General features: G+C 43.9%; 1 protein-coding gene across 4 annotated transcripts; it reads right to left on the minus strand.

Moving 5' to 3' along the window:
* Positions 1–4320: 4320 nt before the first annotated feature.
* SSR2 (signal sequence receptor subunit 2) lies at positions 4321–6271 on the minus strand. Of its 4 annotated transcripts, none has more exons than XM_069728800.1 (6): positions 6172–6271; positions 5651–5805; positions 5429–5527; positions 5130–5238; positions 4945–5022; positions 4321–4866 (listed from the first exon to the last, which is right to left on the minus strand). In XM_069728800.1, the coding sequence occupies exons 1-6, from the start codon at positions 6244–6246 to the stop codon at positions 4756–4758; spliced, it is 627 nt and encodes a 208-aa protein (XP_069584901.1). In that variant the 5' UTR covers positions 6247–6271; the 3' UTR covers positions 4321–4755. The 4 variants fall into 4 exon arrangements, with proteins under 4 accessions (XP_069584901.1, XP_069584904.1, XP_069584903.1 ...); XM_069728803.1 differs by having other exon boundaries at positions 6061–6182; XM_069728802.1 differs by lacking the exon at positions 6172–6271 and adding an exon at positions 6146–6169.
* Positions 6272–12152: the final 5881 nt, after the last annotated feature.

Consider the following 12152-nt stretch of genomic DNA (forward strand, 5'->3'; position numbering starts at 1 on the left):
ATCAACCCCCAACTACAATTACCTGGATTGCCACCGCACCAGGGGCATTGGGGCAACCAATGTCATGTGCCACTTTTGAGGTGGCTGAGGGCTAGTATTTTTAGGCTGGGAAGGGCCAATAGCTAGGGATCTTCCCAACCTGATCATATAACCCCATAACTGACTTCTTTACCTAGGCTGGTTATCAAAATTTTAATAAAAGAAAAACGAACAGGCTAAAAACACCTGCATAAGCGCAATGCTTTTTTTTTTTTTTTTTAACTGCAGATTTACTGCATCCAGTGCAAGTCTACGGGGAAATTCTGCACAGAAGATTGAGTCTTCCCGCAAGAGAAACCGAAACGCTGCGGCTCCAGAACCCACACAGTACACGATTTTACGCAGCGTAAAAAGGAGGTGCAGTGGGAATGGGATTTCTAGTAATGCACTCTGCTTGTACAGTGTTTTGAAAGCAGTGAAAATACGCTGCGTCCAGAGCGCTAACATTGCTGATCGTGGGCACGCTGCTTCACCGAATAGCACCAAATTATAAACATCACTTAATAAAAGTTAACTTTTAATACTCTAATACAATCTGCATAATAGCACCACAAAAATTTCACCCCAACACAAAGTCTGTATTAAATAGTATGAGTGAAGGAAACAGGAGGGAGCAGTCTCTATTATAGAACTAGTGTCACCCTACCTAGCAGCGGAGGTTGGCACCCTCAGTCCTGCGCAGTGGCGCCCACACTCATCGGCGGCTGTCCCTCCCTCTCCCTAAAATGCCCCATCAAGATAAATAGGGTGCAAAGGTTTTCGGTAAAGTATGTACTTAGGATATATACCAGGATATTTTTCTGCAGATTTTAGAGACTTTTTTTTTTCTCTTTGCAGTCATTTTAATTGATTTTATATTGGTAATAAAGCTTGAGTCCTCTGAAGCTTTATGTATCAGAAATCATCTGTATTTATTGTTTTTTTTCTGGTATTAATGGGCACAGTAGATGGTACGGAACTCATCCATGTGATGTCAGGACCCGATGACTGACCCCTTGCCCTCATAGCAGAAGGGCTCTGGCTCTTCTGTGGGGTCAGAACAGACTTCTCCCCCCTCACCTCACTGAGCACTTGGCCCCCATGACTGTCAGCTTTTCACCCGCTGCCCACCCTTGGATGAATTTTGATAGATACAAACAACTAGATACTTGGAACATCGCACAAAACTGGCCTTGTACTGGAAACACTTCCAGTATATGGAGAAAACTTGTGTTCCACCTGAAGCATCACACAAGAGCCGCTCTGTACCGGGAGCATCCAAAACCTGCCATACGCCCCACGAGAAGAATCACATACTAGAAACACCACACAGGCTTTCCCATACACCAAGAACATTAGAGATCCACAGTATACTGGGAGAACCACACGCCATATACAGCAAACACCCCACCATATACAAGGATCACCTCATAAGAACTAGCATATACAGAGATAATTCCACAGGTCACACTGTATAGCAGAAACATGCCAAAAAACCCGCCATGTACAGCAAACACCCCACTATATACAGGGATCAAGGCATAGGGACCGCCATATACCGGGATAATCCTACAGGTCCCACTGTATAGCAGAAACACGCTAAAAGACCCACAGTATACAGCAAACACCCCACCGTATGCAGGGATCACCCCACAAGACCCGCCGTATAAAAGGACAAACCCGCTGTATATTAGAAACATGTGAAAAAACCCGCCATATACAGGGATCAACCCACAAGACCCACCATATACAGGGAGAATCCCACTGTATAGCAGAAACATGACAAAAGACCCACCATATACAACACCGTATACCAAAAATATCCCAAGAAACCCACCGTATACTGGAAACACCCCTTGAGCTCTCGTACATACTGAGAACACTTGAGATCCACCATATACCATGCATATCACAAAGTTACCATAAACTGGGAGCATACCACCGTATAACGGGAACAACAGACGAGTCACACCGTATACCAGAACACCTACAAAACCTGCCATATACCGGGAACAACCCACAAGTCACACCGTATACCAGAACGCCTACAAGACCCGCCATATACCAGGAACAACCCACAAGTCACACCGTATACCAGAACACCCACAAGACCCGCCATATACCAGGAACAACCCACAAGTCACACCGTATACCAGAATGCCCACAAGACCTGCCATATACCGGGAATTACCCACAAGTCACACCGTATACCATAATGCCCACAAGACCCGCCATATACCAAAAACAACCCACAAGTCACACCGTATACCAGAACGCCTACAAGACCCGCCATATACCAGGAACAACCCACAAGTCACACCGTATACCAGAACGCCTACAAGACCCGCCATATACCAGGAACAACCCACAAGTCACACCGTATACCAGAACGCCTACAAGACCCGCCATATACCAGGAACAACCCACAAGTCACACCGTATACCAGAATGCCCACAAGACCTGCCATATACCGGGAATTACCCACAAGTCACACCGTATACCATAATGCCCACAAGACCCGCCATATACCAAAAACAACCCACAAGTCACACCGTATACCAGAACGCCTACAAGACCCGCCATATACCAGGAACAACCCACAAGTCACACCGTATACCAGAATGCCCACAAGACCTGCCACATACCGGGAATTACCCACAAGTCACACCGTATACCATAATGCCCACAAGACCCGCCATATACCAAAAACAACCCACAAGTCACACCGTATACCAGAACGCCTACAAGACCCGCCATATACCAGGAACAACCCACAAGTCACACCGTATACCAGAACGCCTACAAGACCCGCCATATACCAAAAACAACCCACAAGTCACACCGTATACCAGAACGCCTACAAGACCTGCCATATACCAGGAACAACCCACAAGTCACACCGTATACCAGAATGCCCACAAGACCTGCCATATACCGGGAATTACCCACAAGTCACACCGTATACCATAATGCCCACAAGACCCGCCATATACCAAAAACAACCCACAAGTCACACCGTATACCAGAACGCCTACAAGACCCGCCATATACCAGGAACAACCCACAAGTCACACCGTATACCAGAACGCCTACAAGACCCGCCATATACCAGGAACAACCCACAAGTCACACCGTATACCAGAACGCCCACAAGACCCGCCATATACCAGGAACAACCCACAAGTCACACCGTATACCAGAACGCCCACAAGACCTGCCATATACCAGGAACAACCCACAAGTCACACCGTATACCAGAACGCCTACAAGACCCACCATATACCGGGAACAACCCACAAGTCACGCCGTATACCATAACGCCCACAAGACCCACCATATACCAGGAACAACCCACAAGTCACACCGTATACCAGAACGCCCACAAGACCCGCCATATACCAGGAACAACCCACAAGTCACACCGTATACCAGAACGCCCACAAGACCTGCCATATACCAGGAACAACCCACAAGTCACACCGTATACCAGAACGCCTACAAGACCCGCCATATACCAGGAACAACCCACAAGTCACACCGTATACCATAACGCCCACAAGACCCACCATATACCGGGAACAACCCACAAGTCACGCCGTATACCAGAATGCCCACAAGACTTGCCATATACCGGGAATTACCCACAAGTCACACCGTATACCATAATGCCCACAAGACCCGCCATATACCAGGAACAACCCACACCGTATACCCGAACGCCCACAAGACATGCCATATACCAGGAACAACCCACATGTCACACCGTATACCAGAACACCTACAAGACCCACCATATACCAGGAACAATCCACAAGTCACACTGTATGCCAGAACGCCCACAAGACCCGCCATATACCGAACTCCCATGAGACCCACAATATAACGGGAGCATCACTCTAGTCCCACTGTATACCAGATACATGCTAAAAAACACGCCATAAGCCGAGTATATCCCACTGTATACACTGGACAAGCCGAGAGACCTGCCCACCAGTTGCAGTTATGGAGCCACCCTGTCAGCTAAATATCACATTTTGGCCCATGTCAGTTGTTGAGATCTTCCCCATTTTCCTGCTTGCAAGAATTGAACCTTCTCTAAGATAATATATTGCACGCCGCCAGGCGCCATTAACACCAAACAATCAGTGGTGTCACCGTCAAGGTGGCTCAGAGTGAAGATCACAGGGGTAGGATTTCTAGCCATAATCTAAAAGCTGCACCTTGTTAATAGAGATAATAATCATATTCCCACCCCCGCGGAGCTATGATATTCCCTCAAAACATGATACAACCAGACACAGGAAGATTTTATTCCACTTTTATTAGAAAACCCTCCAATGTTGCAAAAAAACAAAAACAAAAGTCGTTGTGGAGAGTCCAGTGCTCATCTGCGCAGTCAGGACGTTGCAGATCACAATTCTTGCACTGTAAAAATTAAAAAACCTATCGTCCCATACAACAGGAGTTTTTAGATGTGCCACTGTGCTAACACCAAGGGGGCAAACTGACGTCCGTTGGGACCCCAAAAATAATAAAATGGATTTCTGCTGCAGCCAACAAAAAGGCCTCAAATTTAATGGAGGTTGTGGAGCGCCACCCACTGGACATCAGGTGCGGGTGGAGCTGCGTTAAAGGAGGTGGTGAAGGCAGCATTAGGCGGGCACAGTCTCACACAGGAAGTCCTGAGTGTGGGGTCTCTGATGGTAGACACAGCTCTTCTTGGATCTTCTTCTCCCATCAGTTCTTCTTGGATTTGGGGCTGTCGTATTTTCTCTTGCTTGAATACCACAGAAGAAGGGGGATGCCGATGGACGGCAGGGTCATCACTCCAAAGGCTGCCCAGTCCAGCTAAGGCGAGAGGACACACAACGTCAGCTATCAGACAGAAGAAAGTCATCGTCTATCTGAAGGAGAAAAAACACTTACAAAATGAGGAGAGAATCGTCGATCAAACTCTCGCTGAGCCAGGATCCCTCCTTGTCCGGGGGCGCTGGTGTACCCCATCTGTCACCAAAACAGAACAGACCATAATGAATGAAATGTTGGGAACGGCTAATAAAATTCCGGCATATCTGACACCTTTCATTGCCAACATGATGGTGACAACTTACCACAACGTGCGAGCCTTCCTGAGCCAGGTAAGTGATGGTGGCGGAGGTGAAGTTGAAGTACCCGGCCTTCAGGGGGCGCAAGACCACAGTGTGGGAGACATTGCTTGCTCTAAAGACGTGAAGTTAAGGAGGAAGAAGATAAGAGGGTGACAGCGAGCAACAAGGAACCCAAACATCTGGGGTTGCCGTGTTCCGATGTGACTATCAAACTATTCTTAAAGGGATTGTCCATATAGTCTGAGGAAGAAAGGAAATACGATCTATTTTCTGCTATTCTGGTATATGTGAAGAAAGGATACGGGGCGATTCTGTCCCACTTCACACTCAGCATCCCGGAGACAATCCCAAAGTCTTCAGGAGGGAAGGAGTCGTCAGAGAGCTCCACATCCAGGGCGGCGCTGGAGAGAAAGAAGCGGGTTAGAACATCATAGGTTATCTGGCCTGGTGCCGTGCCATATGGACTGCCAACGAGGCGGCCACGTCACGAGACCGCCACGTCATGACACCGTGCCTTTCCTCACCTGGAGCCCACGTTGTAGATGTTGTACTGCAGGGTCAGGTCCTTCCCCTCCACGGCGTAGCGATTCAGCAGCGTCTTTGAAGCCAATAATCGAGCCCCCTCCTCACAGTGGGCGACCGCCAGGAGGGCGAGCAGCGCAGCAAATATCGTCTTCATCTGCACAAAAAAACCACATCGGTTAGTTCAATATGAAAAGACCATAAAGGGGTCAGATATGCAAACGGCCCGCCAGGATGGGACCCTGAAAATACTGTAACACAACAAAAGCATGGAAAAGAGAGTTGTCCCTATAAATATATCGTTAGGTACAAGGAAAAAGCATTGATAGACCAGAGCAGAAACAACTACAACCCTCATCAGTCAGCACGACAAGGAGGTATATGAGTCCAGACCACAATTATAGTGACTGGCCTCGGCGGCAGTAACAACCCTCAGTCAGTAGTTAGCAGGGGGTCCCACAGTGATGGTCGTGTTATCAACACTCTCCCGGTCTCACCCCGCCAGCTTCCAGCTCTCACTCACCGCAACCAGAGGACTCGGAAAAGAAAGACACGTCAGCCAGCGACCGCCGGATATCCGGCCCCTGCCCCCGAGCATAATGGGAAATGTAGTCTCTGCTGTGGCTCAGTCTTCTCATAGCTATTAGCTTGTTACTAGCAACGAGAAAGGGCGGGAATATCGTGTTGTTTGAGACGGCAAGAAACCAATATCCTGTCATGTATCACTAATACTGTAATATATCATTATATGTGAGGAGCGGTGATGTCACTGCTGTAATATATTATATGTGAGGAGCGGTGATGTCACTGCTGTAATATATCATTATATGTGAGGAGCGGTGATGTCACTGCTGTAATATATCATTATATGTGAGGAGCGATGATGTCACTGCTGTAATATATCATTATATGTGAGGAGCGGTGATGTCACTGCTGTAATATATCATTATATGTGAGGAGCGGTGATGTCACTGCTGTAATATATCATTATATGTGAGGAGCGGTGATGTCACTGCTGTAATATATTATATGTGAGGAGCCGTGATGTCACTGCTGTAATATATCATATGTGAGGAGCGGTGATGTCACTGCTGTAATATATCATTATATGTGAGGAGCGGTGATGTCACTGCTGTAATATATCATTATATGTGAGGAGCGGTGATGTCACTGCTGTAATATATCATTATATGTGAGGAGCGGTGATGTCACTGCTGTAATATATCATTATATGTGGGGAGCGGTGATGTCACTGCTGTAATATATCATTATATGTGAGGAGCGGTGATGTCACTGCTGTAATATATCATTATATGTGAGGAGCGGTGATGTCACTGCTGTAATATATCATATGTGAGGAGCGGTGATGTCATTGCTGTAATATATCATTATATGTGAGGAGTGGTGATGTCACTGCTGTAATATATCATTATATGTGGGGAGCGGTGATGTCACTGCTGTAATATATCATTATATGTGAGGAGTGGTGATGTCACTGCTGTAATATATCATTATATGTGAGGAGTGGTGATGTCACTGCTGTAATATATCATTATATGTGGGGAGCGGTGATGTCACTGCTGTAATATATCAATATATGTGAGGAGCAGTGATGTCACTGCTGTAATATATCATTATATGTGAGGAGCGGTGATGTCACTGCTGTAATATATCATTATATGTGAGGAGCGGTGATGTCACTGCTGTAATATATCATTATATGTGAGGAGCGGTGATGTCACTGCTGTAATATATCATTATATGTGAGGAGCGGTGATGTCACTGCTGTAATATATTATATGTGGGGAGCGGTGATGTCACTGCTGTAATATATCATTATATGTGAGGAGCGGTGATGTTACTGCTGTAATATATCATTATATGTGAGGAGCGGTGATGTCACTGCTGTAATATATCATTATATGTGGGGAGCGGTGATGTCACTGCTGTAATATATCATTATATGTGAGGAGCTGTGATGTCACTGCTGTAATATATCATATGTGGGGAGTGGTGATGTCACTGCTGTAATATATCATTATATGTGAGGAGCTGTGATGTCACTGCTGTAATATATCATTATATGTGGGGAGCGGTGATGTCACTGCTGTAATATATCATTATATGTGAGGAGCGGTGATGTCACTGCTGTAATATATCATTATATGTGAGGAGCGGTGATGTCACTGCTGTAATATATCATTATATGTGGGGAGCGGTGATGTCACTGCTGTAATATATCATTATATGTGAGGAGCGGTGATGTCACTGCTGTAATATATCATTATATGTGAGGAGCGGTGATGTCACTGCTGTAATATATCATTATATGTGAGGAGCGGTGATGTCACTGCTGTAATATATCATTATATGTGAGGAGCGGTGATGTCACTGCTGTAATATATCATTATATGTGAGGAGCGGTGATGTCACTGCTGTAATATATCATTATATGTGAGGAGCGGTGATGTCACTGCTGTAATATATCATTATATGTGAGGAGCGGTGATGTCACTGCTGTAATATATCATTATATGTGGGGAGCGGTGATGTCACTGCTGTAATATATCATTATATGTGAGGAGCGGTGATGTCACTGCTGTAATATATCATTATATGTGAGGAGCGGTGATGTCACTGCTGTAATATATCATATGTGAGGAGCGGTGATGTCACTGCTGTAATATATCATTATATGTGAGGAGTGGTGATGTCACTGCTGTAATATATCATTATATGTGAGGAGCGGTGATGTCACAGCTGTAATATATCATTATATGTGAGGAGTGGTGATGTCACTGCTGTAATATATCATTATATGTGAGGAGCGGTGATGTCACTGCTGTAATATATCATTATATGTGGGGAGCGGTGATGTCACTGCTGTAATATATCAATATATGTGAGGAGCAGTGATGTCACTGCTGTAATATATCATTATATGTGGGGAGCGGTGATGTCACTGCTGTAATATATCATTATATGTGAGGAGCGGTGATGTCACTGCTGTAATATATCATTATATGTGAGGAGCGGTGATGTCACTGCTGTAAGATATCATTATATGTGAGGAGCGGTGATGTCACTGCTGTAATATATTATATGTGGGGAGCGGTGATGTCACTGCTGTAATATATCAATATATGTGAGGAGCAGTGATGTCACTGCTGTAATATATCATTATATGTGAGGAGCGGTGATGTCACTGCTGTAATATATCATTATATGTGAGGAGCGGTGATGTCACTGCTGTAATATATCATTATATGTGAGGAGCGGTGATGTCACTGCTGTAATATATCATTATATGTGAGGAGCGGTGATGTCACTGCTGTAATATATTATATGTGGGGAGCGGTGATGTCACTGCTGTAATATATCATTATATGTGAGGAGAGGTGATGTTACTGCTGTAATATATCATTATATGTGAGGAGCGGTGATGTCACTGCTGTAATATATCATTATATGTGGGGAGCGGTGATGTCACTGCTGTAATATATCATTATATGTGAGGAGCTGTGATGTCACTGCTGTAATATATCATATGTGGGGAGCGGTGATGTCACTGCTGTAATATATCATTATATGTGAGGAGCTGTGATGTCACTGCTGTAATATATCATTATATGTGGGGAGCGGTGATGTCACTGCTGTAATATATCATTATATGTGAGGAGCGGTGATGTCACTGCTGTAATATATTATATGTGGGGAGCGGTGATGTCACTGCTGTAATATATCATTATATGTGAGGAGTGGTGATGTTACTGCTGTAATATATCATTATATGTGAGGAGCGGTGATGTCACTGCTGTAATATATCATTATATGTGGGGAGCGGTGATGTCACTGCTGTAATATATCATTATATGTGAGGAGCTGTGATGTCACTGCTGTAATATATCATATGTGGGGAGTGGTGATGTCACTGCTGTAATATATCATTATATGTGAGGAGCTGTGATGTCACTGCTGTAATATATCATTATATGTGGGGAGCGGTGATGTCACTGCTGTAATATATCATTATATGTGAGGAGCGGTGATGTCACTGCTGTAATATATCATTATATGTGGGGAGCGGTGATGTCACTGCTGTAATATATCATTATATGTGAGGAGCGGTGATGTCACTGCTGTAATATATCATTATATGTGAGGAGCGGTGATGTCACTGCTGTAATATATCATTATATGTGGGGAGCGGTGATGTCACTGCTGTAATATATCATTATATGTGAGGAGCGGTGATGTCACTGCTGTAATATATCATTATATGTGAGGAGCGGTGATGTCACTGCTGTAATATATCATATGTGAGGAGCGGTGATGTCACTGCTGTAATATATCATTATATGTGAGGAGCGGTGATGTCACTGCTGTAATATATCATTATATGTGAGGAGCGGTGATGTCACTGCTGTAATATATTATATGTGGGGAGCGGTGATGTCACTGCTGTAATATATCAATATATGTGAGGAGCAGTGATGTCACTGCTGTAATATATCATTATATGTGAGGAGCGGTGATGTCACTGCTGTAATATATCATTATATGTGAGGAGCGGTGATGTCACTGCTGTAATATATCATATGTGAGGAGCGGTGATGTCACTGCTGTAATATATCATTATATGTGAGGAGCGGTGATGTCACTGCTGTAATATATCATTATATGTGAGGAGCGGTGATGTCACTGCTGTAATATATCATTATATGTGAGGAGCGGTGATGTCACTGCTGTAATATATCATTATATGTGGGGAGCGGTGATGTCACTGCTGTAATATATCATTATATGTGGGGAGCGGTGATGTCACAGCTGTAATATATCATTATATGTGAGGAGCGGTGATGTCACTGCTGTAATATATCATTATATGTGGGGAGCGGTGATGTCACTGCTGTAATATATATCATTATATGTGAGGAGCGGTGATGTCACTGCTGTAATATATCATTATATGTGGGGAGCGGTGATGTCACTGCTGTAATATATCATTATATGTGAGGAGCGGTGATGTCACTGCTGTAATATATCATTATATGTGAGGAGCGGTGATGTCACTGCTGTAAGATATCATTATATGTGAGGAGCGGTGATGTCACTGCTGTAATATATTATATGTGGGGAGCGGTGATGTCACTGCTGTAATATATCAATATATGTGAGGAGCAGTGATGTCACTGCTGTAATATATCATTATATGTGAGGAGCGGTGATGTCACTGCTGTAATATATCATTATATGTGAGGAGCGGTGATGTCACTGCTGTAATATATCATTATATGTGAGGAGCGGTGATGTCACTGCTGTAATATATCATTATATGTGAGGAGCGGTGATGTCACTGCTGTAATATATTATATGTGGGGAGCGGTGATGTCACTGCTGTAATATATCATTATATGTGAGGAGAGGTGATGTTACTGCTGTAATATATCATTATATGTGAGGAGCGGTGATGTCACTGCTGTAATATATCATTATATGTGGGGAGCGGTGATGTCACTGCTGTAATATATCATTATATGTGAGGAGCTGTGATGTCACTGCTGTAATATATCATATGTGGGGAGCGGTGATGTCACTGCTGTAATATATCATTATATGTGAGGAGCTGTGATGTCACTGCTGTAATATATCATTATATGTGGGGAGCGGTGATGTCACTGCTGTAATATATCATTATATGTGAGGAGCGGTGATGTCACTGCTGTAATATATTATATGTGGGGAGCGGTGATGTCACTGCTGTAATATATCATTATATGTGAGGAGTGGTGATGTTACTGCTGTAATATATCATTATATGTGAGGAGCGGTGATGTCACTGCTGTAATATATCATTATATGTGGGGAGCGGTGATGTCACTGCTGTAATATATCATTATATGTGAGGAGCTGTGATGTCACTGCTGTAATATATCATATGTGGGGAGTGGTGATGTCACTGCTGTAATATATCATTATATGTGAGGAGCTGTGATGTCACTGCTGTAATATATCATTATATGTGGGGAGCGGTGATGTCACTGCTGTAATATATCATTATATGTGAGGAGCGGTGATGTCACTGCTGTAATATATCATTATATGTGGGGAGCGGTGATGTCACTGCTGTAATATATCATTATATGTGAGGAGCGGTGATGTCACTGCTGTAATATATCATTATATGTGAGGAGCGGTGATGTCACTGCTGTAATATATCATTATATGTGGGGAGCGGTGATGTCACTGCTGTAATATATCATTATATGTGAGGAGCGGTGATGTCACTGCTGTAATATATCATTATATGTGAGGAGCGGTGATGTCACTGCTGTAATATATCATATGTGAGGAGCGGTGATGTCACTGCTGTAATATATCATTATATGTGAGGAGCGGTGATGTCACTGCTGTAATATATCATTATATGTGAGGAGCGGTGATGTCACTGCTGTAATATATTATATGTGGGGAGCGGTGATGTCACTGCTGTAATATATCAAT

The sequence above is a fragment of the Ranitomeya imitator genome, chromosome 1, assembly GCF_032444005.1.
Source record: "Ranitomeya imitator isolate aRanImi1 chromosome 1, aRanImi1.pri, whole genome shotgun sequence".
Taxonomy (NCBI): domain Eukaryota; kingdom Metazoa; phylum Chordata; class Amphibia; order Anura; family Dendrobatidae; genus Ranitomeya; species Ranitomeya imitator.

Excerpts from the sequence above, each read along its gene's own strand:
- SSR2 (XM_069728800.1), bottom strand. The coding sequence starts at position 6,246 with ATGCTCGGGGGCAGGGGCCGGATATCCGGCGGTCGCTGGCTGACGTGT. Across the intron at positions 5,806-6,171 it reads TTCCGAGTCCTCTGGTTGCG|ATGAAGACGATATTTGCTGC; the intron begins GTGAGTGAGAGC and ends TTTTTTGTGCAG. Across the intron at positions 5,528-5,650 it reads ATCTACAACGTGGGCTCCAG|CGCCGCCCTGGATGTGGAGC; the intron begins GTGAGGAAAGGC and ends CTTTCTCTCCAG.